General features: G+C 45.6%; 1 protein-coding gene across 2 annotated transcripts; it reads left to right on the top strand.

Moving 5' to 3' along the window:
- The first annotated feature begins 2,600 nt into the window (after window positions 1-2,600).
- NELFB (negative elongation factor complex member B) lies at window positions 2,601-15,370 on the top strand. Of its 2 annotated transcripts, XM_037400376.1 has the most exons (13): window positions 2,601-2,765; window positions 2,960-3,123; window positions 3,301-3,400; window positions 4,171-4,401; window positions 6,522-6,707; window positions 8,112-8,224; window positions 8,922-9,024; window positions 9,999-10,094; window positions 11,459-11,601; window positions 12,550-12,656; window positions 13,604-13,745; window positions 14,567-14,675; window positions 14,931-15,370. In XM_037400376.1, the coding sequence occupies exons 1-13, from the start codon at window positions 2,664-2,666 to the stop codon at window positions 15,066-15,068; spliced, it is 1,734 nt and encodes a 577-aa protein (XP_037256273.1). In that variant the 5' UTR covers window positions 2,601-2,663; the 3' UTR covers window positions 15,069-15,370. The 2 variants fall into 2 exon arrangements, with proteins under 2 accessions (XP_037256273.1, XP_037256274.1); XM_037400377.1 differs by lacking the exons at window positions 14,567-14,675; window positions 14,931-15,370 and adding an exon at window positions 14,017-14,193.
- Window positions 15,371-16,421: the final 1,051 nt, after the last annotated feature.

Below are 16,421 nucleotides of genomic sequence, written 5' to 3'. Positions count from 1 at the left end.
CTTTGCAAAGGCATCGGTGCAACCTCGAAACTGCCCCAGGCAATGTGGTTGAGGTAAACAGAGATGTGGGGTTAACTCAGCTGTGTAATAAGCAGAAAACAGGCAAAACTCATCCGTTTGGTATTCTGCGCCTAGCAATACTAGCTGTCAAGTGGGGAAACTCCTTGTAGCTGGGTATACTTTATATCTGAGGGCTCCAGGGTGGACCTGCTTCCCCGCAAGCACGCGTCCGTCGGGTTGGGGCAGAGCGTGGGCACTCTGCACGGTTCCTTCAGACTGCTCCTGCTTCCTTGTTTGCTCCCAAGTGGCACCTGGGACAGGAGAACATCTTGCATGTTTGGGCTTCCACCTGCAGGAGACTCTGGCTGGTTTGGTCTTTGCTTTGGGTAGGAGACAGCAAGGGCTGCTGGTGTCAGCATAGATGCCTGTACAGCCCTTTCTGACAGCTATAGACTTGTTTTGATCTTTTTGCTAAATATATGACTGAGTAACAAAATTTTAATGCCAACAGTTACCAAGAAAGTTCTACCAACCAAAATGTACGCCAATGATAACTGAGAAAAAAGTTGTGAAAAAGGAAGGTACAGATCAGCATCTTTCAATTGCAGTTTACATTTTTTACAGCACCATGTGTGTTCTTGTGCTTCTTGTGAATATGTGGGCCTGCGTTGTAGTATTTGGATCTATTGTACTAGTCATGCCATGACTACTCCCAGTGTTTGAGTAGTATGTGTACCATGCTTTTATCTTTCATGAAGTCTGTTTTCAACATGTTTAAGGCTAGCATTTTGATTCTTGGTTAAACAGCCTGCAGGATATTGCAGTGTGATTTAGATTTTTCTTAATCTGTTCTGCCTGCTGGCCTATGCTTAGATAATAAGCATAATTTTGTCCCAGTGCCCCAAAATTTCTTTGAAGAACCGCCTTTGAAATTCTTTCTGACAGCCTGCCCTCAAAAGATAACCAACCCCCGGGCTTTACAAAACACACACCTGCTTTCTCCTTTGCAGTGCCACAAAGACACATCCCCAAAACCAGAATTTCTGAAGAAAAACCTCAGTTTTTCTGTCCCAGGAGAGATGCTGCTTTCAGGCTGTCCCCATCTGTTTCCCAGTGACCGGGTCTAGGAGCAGCAGTGCAGCTCCTTTGAAGGATTTCATATAGTTTGTGTGAGCTGGACCATTTATTGGCAAGGCCATCTTGTCCCCACCAAAGGAATGCACCAGCCAGGCCTCTGTCTGTGGAACTAAAGGAACACCACCTTTGTGGCCAAGTGCCAGAATTCCCTCACCTTCCTGCAGACTTTAGAAAAAAAAATTTTTGCTGGTCAGCATCTAGAATGCATCTGCAGCTGTCCTGTAGTGACAGGACAAGGGGCAATGGTTTTAACTGAAAGAGAGTAGGTTTAGATTGCACATAAGGAAGACATTTTTTACGGTGGTGAGATGCTGGGACAGGTTTCCCAGAGAAGCTGTGGATGCCCCATTCCTGGAAGCATTCAAGGCCAGGTTGGATGGGGCTCGCAGCAACTTGATCTAGCGTGGGATGTCTTTGCCCACGGCAGGGGGTTGGATTAGGTGGTCTTTGAAGGTCCCTTCCAACCCAAACCATTCTGTGATTCTTTTTGCTTACACCTGGGCTGACAATGCTCTACTTTGCAAAGGGGACAGGGATTAAATTGCCAGAGTGCTAACAATCGGCCTTGCTTCTGCTCCCATGCCTGCCCCTGAGAACAGGCAGGCTTCCACGCACTTTGGTGGGACGATTTGTGCAGCGGGTCATCCTGCTGCAGCCTTGCAAAAAAAATGGGTGCCCCAGGTGTCCTCCTGTCTCAATGAAATGCTGCAGATGGGTGCGTGGAGTGGCTGCTCGGCTCTGCCTGTTGGCTGATCGCTTTATGCCCACGGGCTGGTCACAGTAGTTTATACCAATATCACGATATATCATCGGCACCTACTGATATCCAGCAGCTGCTGAGGAGCTGCCAGATCCTGCTGTGGTCAGGCTGGTCCGGCATCGCTCCTGCAGAAAGCACTCACTGGCAGAACAGCGTGCACCCCAAAAGCTCCTGCTGCCAAAGCAGCATGCACCCCAAAAGTACTCAACAGCAGAGCGGGGCGCACCCCAGCAGCGCCCACCGGCAGAGTGGGGCGCACCCCGAGCCGTGCCGGGGCTGCTGCCGCAGCTGGGGCGCGGGGAGGGCGGCGGGGCGCGGGGGGCGCACCCCCTTCCCCCGGCTACCGGGGTTCGCAGCCCCCCGCGGGGCTCGGGGGCGCGGTGTGGCTCAGCTCCCCCCTCGATCCTACAGTAACCGCTGGGCAGGTGCCGGAGCGGGTTGGGCGACGGACTGGAGCGGCGCAGCTCTGCAGGGCCCTGGCTGCAGGCCCGAGCGGGGCATGTCCTGGACCCGCAGCGGCTGCAGACCCGCAGGGGCGCCCCGTGACCGGGGAGAGGCCGGCTCCTCCCCGCCCGTAGCCCCTCACTGCCCCACGGGATCCGGGCAGCCACCGCCGCGCACAATGGGAGGCCGGAACCTTTGTGCGCGGAGCGGGTTCGGCGGGGCGGGGAAGAGCAGCCGGACCGGCGGGGGCGGGGGCGGGGCGGACCGGCCCGCGGGGGGAGCTGCGGCGGGAGCGGGCCCGGCGGGGCCCGGTTAGGCCGCCATGTACGCGGGGCTGCAGGACCTGGGGGTGGCCAACGGCGAGGACCTGAAGGAGACGCTGACCAACTGCACGGAGCCGCTGAAGGCCATCGAGCAGTTCCAGGTGCGGCGGGGCCGCCCCTGAGGGGCCGGGGCGGCGGGGAGCCCGAGTGGGCCCGGGGCGCGGCCTGCGCCGTGGGGCTTTTCCTCTTTTTGTTCCTTAGCCGGCATGTCGTTAGCAGTCCCTGATGCCGTTCGCTGGCTGGCGGGGCCGGCTAACCCCTCGCCTCCGCCCCGGTCCGGTGCTTGTGTTGGCAGACTGAGAATGGAGTGCTGCTGCCCTCGCTGCAGTCCGCCCTGCCGTTCCTGGACCTGCACGGCACCCCCCGGCTGGAGTTCCACCAGTCGGTGTTCGACGAGCTGCGGGAGAAGCTGCTGGAGAGGGTCTCCGTCATCGCTTTGGAAGGGAAAGTCGAGGAGAGGTTTGTCAGAATTCTTGGTTATTTGGTGCGAGCTGGGGATTTTGTGTGGAAACTAGTTACAGCAGATGAGCGGCTTCTGCAAAGGAGAGTTAGGCTCCTGGGGGTCAAGTGCCAGTACCTCTGAGGTGAGCCCCTTTGGTTCTTTGCTGTTATGTAGCCTCTTGCTATTGTTTTCAGGTACAAAAAGCTGGAAGATCTCCTAGAGAAGAGCTTTTCCCTGGTCAAGATGCCCTCCATACAGCCTGTGGTAATGTGTGTCATGAAGCACTTGCCCAAGGTAAGATGGCTGTGCTGTCGGCCTGTTTCTTACACCCCTGCGGTACAGCTTTTCTGTCCGCTGGGCTGCGTGCTCCATCCGCAGACCTCCTGTAAGTCTGTCATTCAGTGTTAGGAACTGACTGAAAATTTACTACATTCTTGTATCTGGTGACAACTTAGTAGACTAATTCAAAAAGCATTTTACATTTTCATAACCAGGCGGGACTGTTTCACTCTTCTATTGAATACATGCAGCTTCCTAAAAGTAGTCAAGTTCATTGATAGGTGAATTTTTCCACAGCTGATTTAAAAATATGTGACAGGTGGAAAACAAAATTTGAAGAATGCAGCTAGAAGTAGAAGGGAGTGAGATTCTCTCTGAAACAAAATCTCTAGGAGTAGCCTTATTAAAAGTGTCATACTTAAGGTAACGGATTCAAAACTGCTTCTAGAACTTCTGTAAGTTTGCTGAGTTTTGAGACATCACCTCAAATCTCAGCATCATAGGTTTAAAGGAAGTATTTTTTTTTTTTGAAAGAAATAAGGAGAAGCTTGGTGCATAATTTAGTTGTTGAAGACATTAAGTGACTTAGGACTGGCTTACTGTTACAGGACTAGGTAAGGCAGAAGATGAGCCTGTGATACTGCCTGTTGTTAATTTGATTGTTGTGTAAATTACAGTTTGCCTCAGATTATGATTTAGATGTCTTCTGTAGTCGGTTACTTGTTACTTGGACAGGCAGTCAGGCGAGCTGCTCTACATTTTGATAACTGCTCTGTTGATCGTAGGTCCCTGAAAAGAAGCTGAAGTTAGTAATGGCTGATAAGGATTTGTACAAAGCATGTGCAGTGGAGGTGAAGCGCCAGATTTGGCAAGATAACCAGGCTCTGTTTGGTGATGAGGTGTCTCCACTGCTGAAGCAATATATCCTGGAGAAGGAAAATATTCTCTTCAGTAATGATATTTCTGTCTTGCACAATTTCTTCAGTCCGTCTCCCAAAACAAGGCGTCAAGGAGAGGTAAGGACAAGGAAGCCTCCCTCTTACAACATGCTTGTAAATGGAATTAATCACCTTTCAGTCAATGTCATCAAATAACAGAGCATCCATTTCACCCACCCAACTTTGCTACTGAAGTTGTTTAGCTGGACAAAGTATTTGCAAGAAATACTGGACCGTTTTGTCCTATGTGTCTTGAAAGCAGCAGGAATTATTATAATTATTACTCAGTGCTGTGTAATAATTGATTAGTGTTCTAAGCTGTTTCTGTGTTTTGAAAAAATAGCAAGGCCAGATTTTTTCCTTTGTGGCTTAGTTTGGCTTTAATACGTCTCAGCTGTTCTGAAGGCTGAGCATCTCTATCAAATCAGTTTGAATGCATTAAATTTGTTTTCTTGAGACTTTTCCCTAGCAGGACGTAGGCCAGCAAAAGGGGTTTTTTTGTTTATTTTGTTTGGGCTTTTTTTGTTTGGTTGGTTTTTGGTTTTTTGTAATGGAAAGGGACATGGAAAGTTGTAGCTAGGTTGGCGTTCAGCAAAGTTGCTCTTTGAATGGAACTATATGAGATGGCTGAGCTGATCCAACACTCAGCCACAGGAATGGCAGGTGCTGCTCCTCCCCTCTCTACCTGTAACTCTGGTGATTGTCAGACCCTTCCATGAGCTGATACAGCTCGGGACTTGCTACAGAAGCTCTAGCAAATACAACCAGTAAGTAGTTTTCCAAGACAGTGAGTTGAAGCTGCTCAAAGAAGAGATCAGCTGGCACCAAAGCCATGCAAGGCAATGGACTGGATCACCCAGGACTGGATCCCACTGATGTGGGAGGGTACAGGTGCTGGGAGGAGTGGGTCTCCTCTTCTTGGCAACTGCAAGCCATTGCCATGGTTCAGCTATAATGTGTCGCTTTACCTCAGGGGGCTTTTGGTCCAAAAGGGAAACACCAGGGTTTCTGTAAAAACCTTGCTATCGAGAATGCTAAGGAATAGAGCAGTATAAAGCTTTAATTTCAGAGAGAGCAGCACATCTGTTACATGGAGGGGTTGGCTTGGGTCTGTTTTGCTTTCAAAAGCCCACTTAGTGTAAGTGCTCTGGTGCAGTTTACTTCAGGTTTACACTGCCGACTTGTGGTTTAACCCTGGCTGGCAGCTAAGCCCCACACACCTGCTCATTTCACTCCCCCGCAGTGGGGTGTGGGGGAGAATCAGAGGGGTAAAAGAAAGTCAGTCATTAATTAAAAAGAAATGTAAGAAGGCATTTGTAAGAAAAAAAAAACAGAGGAAAATAAAACACAAGAAAAACAAGCGATGCAAATGAAAACAGTCGCTTACCACCAACTGACCAATGCCCAGCCAGGCCCCAAGGGCCCTCCCAGCCAACCTCCACCCCCAGTTTTTTTGCTGAAGTCACAGGGCACGGAATATCCCTTTGGTCAGTGGGGTCAGGTGTCCCGGCTGTGTCCCTTCCCAACTCCTTGTGCCCCGCAGCCTGCTCGCTGGCAGGGCAGTGTGAGGAAAAGGAAGGGCTTACCTCTTGTGTCAGCACTGCTGAGCAGGAACTAAAACGTCCCTGGGTTATCAGCACTGTTTCCAGCACAAATCCAACACACAGCCCATACTAGCTGCTATGAAGGAAAGGAACTCGATCCCAGCCAAAATCAGCACAAACCTTCACCTTCATTCTCCTGTCCGTAGCCTGAAGGTAGATGTAAATGCAAAAAGACTTGCAAAAAAAAGTTAGTTTCATTCCTGTTACAATAGTTGTAAATTATATTCATCAATAACAGGGGGGGTTATGTTATATAACATCATATAATTATATCATAATTATATAACATCAATAACTGCTTCTTAGCCATTTCACATAGCTGAGCACCTTATTTTACAAATGCTTTGATTTCCTTTTGCAAAAGCTTTTCTGGACATTCTTTATTCTTTCATGATGGCTGTGAAAGATTTGGTGAACATCTTGAACAAACGCTCTTGGAAATCTTGGTACAAATAGTTCCTTTTCAGGAAGTCATGTCAACGCAGATGTTTCCATCTGATAAATCATGTAAAAAAATTAATTTACATTTTGTGTGTGTGAGAAATAACAGTATCTCTTGGTACTGAGTGCACATTTTTTCCACTTTGAGTTTAGGTGGTTCAGAAGCTGACCCAGATGATTGGGAAGAATGTGAAGCTCTACGATATGGTGTTGCAGTTTCTGAGAACTTTGTTCCTTCGGACAAGGAATGTTCATTACTGCACGCTACGGGCAGAGCTCCTGATGTCACTGCATGACCTGGAAACCAGTGAAATCTGCAACGTTGACCCGTGTCATAAGGTATTAATCATGTGGGACAGATAGGAGTATTACTGGAGAATTTTCTGTTTCGCCCACTCCTGTGCATACCTGCTGCCCTGCAGGACTTCAGCCCAGAGAAGATGACTCCTCTCTGTGACGAGAGTTCAGACCTTGAATCCAAAAGTCATCTTATATTCCTTGGAACTTCAGGTGAAAATTTCATCTTGGTTAACCAGCAGCTTGCTTTCATTTCATAACCCATAAATCATTCAAATTTATGGTATTTGTGCAGTGTTAAAAACAATGTCTAATCTGACCTATGTAGATGCTGCAAAAAAACACCCTGTTAACTAGCCCCAGGTTCTTAATTGAAGCTTGCTTCCCTCCCCATTGTGGCTGGTGTGATATAGTCCATCTGTCAGTAAACTCTGTGTAACATTAAATACTCTGGATCTTGAATTATAAGAAAACATTATTAAAATTTTGGGGTGCGACAGATGTGTTAATGTCACACCAGGATCTTGTGACTGGTTTTTGTCCACAAATAGTGTCTTGTGACACTATCACCTTTATCTAGAATAAGGCTTTTTCTCTTAAGTAACGTAGCGAAGTTTTATGTATATTCTGCTTATGGAGATTATGTCCTAGAGTGATGCTAAATGTTACAGCATGCTTTTTAATGTCTTCTGATCAAGAGCTCCAAAATCAGTATACAGACAGTGACTGACTAGAAAAGGGCAATTCCTGTTCAAGTTACAGATTATTTTCAGCAACCTCGTTTTGCCACTGCAAAACGCAGTGACTGCTGCAAGGACAGTAAGCCACAGTGAAAGAATTTCAGAAAACTCAGCAAGTTTTTCTTTCTTGACAGCTGAAATATTGGGGCCAAATATGTGTCATTTTCTGAAAGGGGAAAAAAAAACCCACCTTAATTCTGGGTCAAATAAAATGTTTCTCTTAACTATCTTTTTCCATTTTGGTAATACAGCTCTAAAGCAGAAGCACCTCCAGTGTTTATGTCCCCTACGTAGAGGGTGGCAGTGATACTGCAATGGCTAAAATTTCCCATATTAATACTGCTAAGTGATGCTCCTTCTTTCTCAGCCTCCTGCTTGTGCAAATCCTCATAGATCAGGTGTGCTGGGCAGCGGTGTATTTTATACATGCCTGCTCCTTAATTGCCAGGGAATGCCTTTCTTGGGAGGGGAGAAATGACACAAGTTGAACTTACATAAGTATCTCTGACCTCCTTTTGGGATGTTTGTATTTCCAACCTGCTCTGTATTTGTGGCTAGCTTGGTACCATACTTAGGTATATTAATAAGTGTATTAATTCCAGGTATTTGGAGGTCATTCTGAGCCTGTTTTCTCTGATACCATATGTTTTATTGCTGGTTTATTGAGTTGCTGTGGTTCATAAAGCTTTCTCCTTTTTTGTAACAGTTCACCTGGTGCCTTGATGCTTGCATTCGGGAGAAGTTTGTGGACAACAAGAGAGCTCGGGAATTGCAAGGGTTTCTGGATGGAGTGAAGAAAGGACAAGAACAAGTGTTGGGGTAAGGCACTTGAGCTATTTATTGAGAAGCTGAAAATGCGTTCCTGGCAGTCACGACATCTAACAGGTATTGTAGGTGTTAATTCTCCACTAGAGCCAGCTAACAGCCAGGAGCTCTTCTGTCTGGCCAAATCCAGTATAGTCACGAGCACTAACGCGCTAGGGCATAGCCAAGCACATTCTGGTGTCATAGCTTGTACTGCTTAAGTCACCGCTCCCCTGCAGCCTGGTGACTGGTGGCCTGGTAACAGACTGTGGGAGACCTCCTGCTTGATTTTAGTGCAGAAGACTTTTAGTAATTATTTTCAGCTAATATGCTCTTTTCAAGTCAAAGAAATAACTTTCATGGTGTTTTTACAAGACAGGAGAAGGTTCATCAGGTGGACACTTGTAGGTAACGACAGAAATTCAGATTGTACATTATTGTGGTAAGGGTGTTGTAGTTACAGTGCTTGTCTTGTGTCTACCTCTCTTTTTAAATTCAGCCGTGTGTGTGTTTACAAAAATACAGTGTACACACGCCCACAATACTTTGATGTTAAATATGATAGTTTACAGGATTACAACAAAGAATAGGCTCAACCATCTTACCCCAGTGAAACACATGTTCTCAAGAAGCTGGTGTCCTACAGCTGGATACAGAACTGTACAGCAGGGTTGTTATGTATGACGTGTATTTGATTTTTCTTTCTTCTCAGGGATTTATCAATGATCTTGTGTGATCCCTTTGCCATTAACACCTTAGCCTTGAGTACCATAAGGCACCTGCAAGACTTGGTTGGGCAGGACACCTTACCCAGGGTGAGTGTTGCAGCATGTGTGCCTAATATGAGCTGTAGTCTTAACTGAAGAGCATGCATCAGCAGAGGACTGGCACTGTGGAAGAAGTACGATTAAGTTCTCAAATGCATGTGTAAATTGAGATAAGGGAAACAGGATACTACCTGTCCATTTGTGGCACATACCTTAGAGCTCTGCAGGAGCACTGCTTGGAGACGGACGTTTTGGGGCTCTCCAAATCGGCAATGAATTATTTGCATGGCCCATTCTAGCCTAACAGCTATGCCTATGTAGAATCATATATTGAATATGTGCCTCCCTGCTTTGTCCTTCCATTGGTTTGCCTAACAGCCGCAGCCCTTTCCTCCCTGCCGTGGTAAATGCGATGGATTTGGTTACACTGTGTTGGTCTGTTGGCTGCAATATAATACAGTTCCTGCAAGTAGTGTCTGCAGGAGGTACTTACACGTTAAAGGAGGGTAGTCTTACAGGTGTCTGAACAGAGTGTAAAGCATTTGCTGTTTTTATCCCCAGGTCACTGAATTTTATTGTTGGATTGAATAACTTGCTCTTGAAGTTTAAGACTGAAAATGGTTTTGGTTTCAGGGCACAATATAAACAAAAAAATGTTGTCATGCTTATACATGCTTGCTTTCTTAGTGCTGCTGAGGGGACCTGATTTGGCCATGTTATGTTTCAGTGTACTCATTTGGCAGGACACATTTAAAAATGATGTCATGATCAGATCGGCTGCATCTTGGTGCCTTATAAAATGTTACAAAAATCCACAAACCTTCAGATGTGTCTGTTATTTGATTCACATTTGAGGAAATCAGTTGTCAGTTAAATTGGAGAACTGAATGCCTCCAGCAGTCTTTGATAGTCTCCTGCTAGTCCAGGAGATCTTTGAATGTAAACCACTACTTCCAAATAAATATATGTGCAACTTGTGGAAGATCAAAATAGCTGGTTTTCTCCTTCCCTTAAAATTCTAGGAAAGCCCGGATCTGCTGCTGCTCCTTAGGATGCTGTCTTTGGGACAGGGGGCCTGGGACATGATTGACAGTCAAGTCTTCAAGGAACCAAAAATGGTGAGCCATTTTCATGTTTAGAATTTATAACATCTAATTAAGCACATTTAGACTTGTTTATTATTTTATTGCATCCCTGATGTAACACTCATTCTGCATACCTCTCATCATAGCTTGCTTAGAAAAATATGTAAGTGATCACAGAGCAGCAGCTCAAGTGGACGTGCTGTAAGGTTTGATTACCTGGGGTTTTATTTACATGAATGCCTGACCCTTACTGTTTTAAAATCAGACCATACCTCTATTAAATTGTGCACTGATTGCTCGTTTTTCCTGGGAGCTTCTACTGACACGTTTGTATAAACCCATCTTGTATGAGAAAGGCAGGATTTCAGAGGCTGGTCTGAAACTCTGGTAGCAGTGTAGTGGCTTTTCCTTGACTCAAAAAATGTTTTTCCCTTCCAGCTATCTGTAGTAGCAATTCTGTGTAGTGCCACGTTCAGCTACAATCTTCCCATGCTTTGGAAATCCTTTGTTCGATATTACGGGCAGCCCTAGCGTAGTTTGGGAGCAGGTATGGTCAGCTGATGACAGGAAGGCTAACCGTGGTGTTACACAGTGGGACTGTTTCTCAAGAGAAATGTGCTGTTTCTGTTCTGAACGATAAAGCAGCAAATGTTTACCTAGGGGGACATTTGAAGTCTCCAAAATACGTATTACTGGCTGATGGCACGTGTAAATTTACCACAGGAAGGGTGTGTGTTAACACTGAGACTGTAACAGCGAGGGTCACCGAAACTCCAGGAGTAGCACTGTGGTTTGACTTGGCAGAGGTGCTCTGATGAATCGCTTGAAAAAAAAAAAGAACATGTGAACATTTTTCTTAAAGGAAATCTCCAAATCTGTATTTAAAAAAATGTTTTATTTGTGATTGCCACAAGCTGTAACCTCCCACTCTGTGAATCTGATACAACAAGGTTGATCTGCCTTATTGTGAGGAGATGCTTTTTATTGTTGCTATTCTCGCTATGCATTGATCCCTGCCAGTTTAGGGAATGAACAAAATGATTTGTAGTTGTTGATAAAAGCAGTTTGATGCCATCCTTAATGTGCAGTGCTTGCAGCAGTATTGGAAAAGGTCTCTCAGAAGAAATGCTACTAATTGTCAAAAGAAAGGATTTGAGCGGGAGTATTTCTGTAGATGAGGTGAAGTACAATTTTCCGGATTACCAGTGGAACATGTGGAAGTGAATTATTCCAGAATTTTGACTGGAACTGGATGTCTGAAAGCTTGTTTTTCTAAGTGGAGGGTGGGGCTCGTAATACTGCCTCGCTATTTGTTATGGCTCTCTAGGACCATTAGGTGGCATGAACTGATTGATCAAAGTGGTGTTCTTCTCCCTCTGTTCTTCCATCCCTCTAAGGAAGCTGAGCTGATCACAAAGTTCTTGCCTATGCTGATGTCCTTTGTGGTGGATGACCACACGTTCAATGTAGATCAGAAACTGCCCTCGGAGGAGAAGGGACCAATTCCCTACCCCAGCACCATTCCTGAAGCTTTCACCAAGTACGTAATCTGCCTTCCCGACTTTGTATACATAGTCCTGTTGCCAAAGCAAAATATCAAGGAGCCAGCCAACACTGACAGGAAAAAACACTGTATGTGGTAAAGTGAAGACGGTCTTGGGCTAAGATTTAGTCCCAGTTAATCAAACCTGAACTTTTCTTTTAGCAGAACAAGTTTCCACTGTGATTCCTCAATCTATCTACATAAAATAATATTTCCTGTAATGACCGTCCTTTTGACAGATTGAATGTGAAAGTCTTTTGTATTACTGCTTTCAAATATGCTGCCTGTGGAGCTTGCCAGGCGGTGAATGATGAGCGTTTGATATTTGGTTGCAGCTGAACAAGTGCCCGTGCTTGGCTCTGAAGAGTGCTATTGTAAATCGCAAAGTTGGCATTTTTGTCACGCAGACACTTGCTCTCTGTTGATAACCTGTCACTCCAGGGATGTCAGAAAGATAAATAAAACCTCTGTGTGCTCTGATGTATTCAGATCGTGCGCTGATTTCCAGCACAATTCCTACCTGTATGCCAGAATCTGGAGTATTGTATCCCAGTTAGTCATGCTCTCATCTGTGGCAGTGTTGATATTTGACCTTTGGGAAACTAAAACAAAACAGTATTGCACTTTGTATCATTTTTGAGTATTTGGGCTTCTTCTAAAACCCATCCTGAATAGCACTTCTATCATTAATGCTGTTATAAATGTTCACTGTCAAATCCAACTGTTTGATTGTGAGGCGACGTGTGTTTGCTGAAGTAGATTTTTCTGGACCGTGGTAGTGAACATAGTCACTGAGTAGCTGCTTTTCAGTGGGTTTGAGGTTAGCCACTGCTGTAATGGCTTGGTTGCTATCCAGCAGCATTCTAAACCCTATGTTTAACAAAAACCCGACAACTAGTTCATTTTAGCTTTATTGACGAAGAGACTTTGCTTCTGCCATAACAGATTCTTGCAGGAGAACAGAATAGCTTGTGAGATTGGGCTATATTACATCCTCCACATCACTAAGCAGAGGAACAAAAACGCTTTCCTTAGGCTCCTGCCAGCACTGGGTAAGTTTTTATCTTGTCTTCCATTTTATAGCTGTTTGCCTTGCACTTGGCATCCAGGAGGCAACTAAACCTGGAGTGAAAGTGATTTTGGAGTCAAAGACTTAATGTTCTGCCTTTGGCTCTTCTGGTGACGTAGTTCTAAGGTCCTGCAGAAGTGTTTGGTTTTGTCTGCAATTAGGATACTTTGCTGCTGATCTGAGAATTTAGGGATAGCAGCTGAAGGTCAATAGTTCTGTGGATCAAAAGCTCTATTAACAATGAGATTAGCTGAGAACTGTTTGGAATGAGTCTAGAAAGATAAAAGAGCAAGTGGAATTCTGCTGCTGCTCATAGTAATTGCAGGTGGCCAGAAATTCCTGGGACTTAGCTTTGTGTGGTGAAAATACCTGTGACAAAACAGGACTGAACACAGCCTTAAATTTTTGGCTGGGATTATTTTTTCACTGACTTCTCTGGGGTAAATTGCATGAGAGTTCTGAAGCAATCTTGGGAATTGCAGCTCCCAGCAGTGGTGGTGAGGGTTCACTTCCCGCTCCCTCACTCCAGCTCTGGTGTTCTTTGAACCCTTTGCTGAACTGTCAGCTCATTCACGTGGGTGAGTTTTCCACTGGTGATTTGAATCTACTCACTGCGGGGTCTGAGGAGTGCAAGGAGGTGGGTGTGGCTTTGAAGAGAGGGTGGTGGAGGAGCATAGTAGGGGGCTTTGTGATTTTTGGCAGGAGCAAGCTACTCTGTGACTTCAGCCTTGGTAGAGGCAGGGCCTTCCTACATATTCTTCTCACTCCTCTGTTCCTCGTCTTTTCTATCTGAAAGATCAAAGCCGCCCGCCTGGGCTACTTGTTTTAGAAGGAAATCTCACTGCAAAGTTTTCTGCAGGAACATCTACTGTGTAGTCAGGTTTTGGTACATCCCTGTCAGTCTCAGTCTCTCCTTTTCATGTTGTCTAGTTGAGACGTTCAGTGACTTGGCCTTCAGTGACATTTTTCTGCATCTGCTTACTGGTAACCTCACGCTACTGGGTGATGAATTCGCACTTGAGGAGTTCTGCACCAGTCTCTTTGATGGCTTCTTTCTCACTGCCTGCTCAAGGTAAACCAGATTTTCCTCAGGGGAAAATGAGTTGACAGGATACCTGGGAGAGGTTATACTACTTCAACCTATAGTTTAATAGTTCAGCAAACTCTCCACATATAGTGGAAATACTAGCCTGATGCTTTTTTTCTTGAAGGAAAAGCTTATATTTGGTGATCAAGTTTTTATCAGCAAAATGGTTAAGCGTTGATTGTGAATTATTATCTAAGCTGTAATACATTATTCATAAGTTGGGGTTTCAAAAGACAATATACTTTATGTTTTCCAGTAGGTCTGAATACGGAGAGCTAACTTCAGCTCTTGGCAGTGTCAGCTGCCCACAGAAAATCTGTATCTGTTAAACCTGTTAAGTCAGTATGGTTCGATTGATGGCCTGCAGACCAGATCTAACCCCACGGAGGCTTCCCCAAGAGTGGTTAGAACGGCAGTTCAGGCATAGCAGCATGTGCTGCAGCTACCGCTTCCTCCACACATATGGAGGGACAAACGGCCTCCTGCACATGCATGTGGCCTGTCCAGCAGAGAGACCAGCTGCTGCCACGTGCTACGGTCTGTGCTTAAAATCTTCCCCCTCCTTCCTCGTGGTTGCTACCCTTCGTGGCTCCTATTGAGTAATTAATCTGAATTGCTTGAAAGTCTAAGGCAGGATTAGCACTTTGTAGCACATAGGCTACAATTCTCAGGTGTTTTGGAAAATTGTAACGAAGCTGCCGGTCTGTGGGTGTGTGAATTGTTCTGGTACTGTTGCTGTAGCTGTCTTGTTCTCAAGATGGTGTTTGTTTATATCAGTTACTCTGCTTTAAAATCGCTTTTTGCAGAAAGGAGAATGTACATAGACATGTGCTAAGACTGCTGCTTCATCTGAATCACAAAGTGGCGCCTGCCAAATTAGAGTCTCTCCAGAAGGCTTTGGAACCCACCAAGCAGGTAAGAAGGGAAGCATGAGAAAGGGAAAATAAATTGCACATGAAAGCAGCTGCCTTTCCAGACGTTGCTTAATGGAACATGAGCTCTGTTTTCCAAGTGTACCAAGTTGCATCTTAATTACCTTGTAACTTCCTCTTTCTTTATTGGTTTGTGTTAAAACACACAGAGTAATTGCATAGTTAGTGTTCTAGCTAGCAGCAGCTAGAATGAAGCATGACTTTTCTGTTTTTCCCCTCCCTACTTCTCGTTCTGCAGAGTGGGGAAGCTGTGAAGGAGCTTTATAACCAACTCACTGAGAAACTGGAGCTTCGCAAGCCAAGTCCAGCCGAAGTGACTGAGACTCCCTCCATGGAGCTGCCCTTGCCCGCTGTGCCCACACCAGCCTCACGCTGAGCCGTGCCTGTAGCGCAGGAGTGAGACAGGAGAAGAACTAACCTAGTGCTCTGCTGCGTGAAGGCACTCTACTGCCTTTCAGCTGTCTCTGCCTACAGGGTGGAAACAAAAAAAAAAGCCACTGAAGCTCTTTCAGGAAACACTGAAGTTTACCCAACGCACTGGCTCTTGCTGGTTAGAAAACTCTGTATGCAGTGCATTGCAAAGGTTTACTTTTCTTAAAGGTAGCTGAGTGTTGTCTTGTAGATCCACTTTAAAATCCGACTGTACATTTTTTTCAAAAAGAAAATGTGTATTTTTAAGCTTGGCATCTTGTATTTTTAAACTTTTACCTTTAAGAACTGGTCAATGACTCCATTGTGGTTGGGCAGGTAATGTGAACTCCTGAAAGCTAACCATAGCTTTCTGTGGCTTAGTTTGTTCCTCTGGGTCTTTGGAGAAGGTGCTGAACAGAAGGAAATGTCAGAGGAGATAAGCTCCACTGTTACAATTTCCTGTTTGAGGTTCTAGCTCTTCTGGTCCGTGGTAAGACATGCTGCATTAGTTAGAGATGTCCACCACGGTCACTGGACCAAGAAGCAGTCAACAGCCATCTTTGCAGCTAGGCTCTTACAGAGGCGGCTGGAAATGGAATAATTTTCTCCCCTTTTTTCCCTACTTTTCTCCAAAGGAGTAGTTCGAAATGAGTCCTGGAACCAGTGTATTCCCCAGTGACAATAGGGTCTGAGTGTAGGTGGAGTGAAATTCTGTCTTGGGGGGGGGGGTGTGCGGGAAATGGGCTGTTCTTCACGTCTCATTTGTGTCGCTGTCTGTACTGTTACTGTTAGTTCCTGTTCGTCACTGTCTGTACTGTTGCTGTTAGTTCCTGTTCTGCTTTTATTGCTGCCTCGGTGTAAGCCTCAGGTAGAGCGTGCAGGAGGATGGGCATGGGAGAGGAATGAGTTGTGTGGGTTTACAGTAGACTTCGCACTGATTTCGACAGGTACAATATGCTTGAAAAGAATCTTGCTGGTCCCTTGTAAGTAGGAAGCCATCTACATGAATTATTCCGAGTCGCAGAACAGTGTAGGCAGGAAGGCACCTCTGAGGATCTGTGGTCCACCCCCTGACCCAGAGCAGGACCTAGGTGAGGTTGCTCAAGACTTTATATCTCCCTCTGAGTTTAATGAGGTTTCTGCCAGGCTGTTTCTCCAGCCTGTTGAGGGGGTCCCTTTGCCCACAGCCCTGCCCGGTGGATCTGTTACCGAAATCTCGGAATGAAGAACTTGTCGACACCAATGTGATGTAGATGAGCAGACACTTCTTTATTAACGGCCAGGTGCATGAGCGAGTCCTCTCACGATCAACGCACGC

This window comes from Falco rusticolus, chromosome 9 (genome assembly GCF_015220075.1).
Source record: "Falco rusticolus isolate bFalRus1 chromosome 9, bFalRus1.pri, whole genome shotgun sequence".
Classification (NCBI taxonomy): Eukaryota; Metazoa; Chordata; class Aves; order Falconiformes; family Falconidae; genus Falco; species Falco rusticolus.
The sequence above is the reverse complement of the archived record's forward strand: the minus strand, read 5'-3'. Positions and strand labels throughout refer to the sequence as shown.

Bases quoted from the DNA above. Each gene is read 5' to 3' on its own strand.
- NELFB (XM_037400376.1), top strand. From the start codon at position 2,664: ATGTACGCGGGGCTGCAGGACCTGGGGGTGGCCAACGGCGAGGACCTG. The intron at 4,402-6,521 runs GTAAGGACAAGG...CTTTGAGTTTAG, and splicing joins AAACAAGGCGTCAAGGAGAG to GTGGTTCAGAAGCTGACCCA. The intron at 12,657-13,603 runs GTAAGTTTTTAT...CATGTTGTCTAG, and splicing joins TAGGCTCCTGCCAGCACTGG to TTGAGACGTTCAGTGACTTG.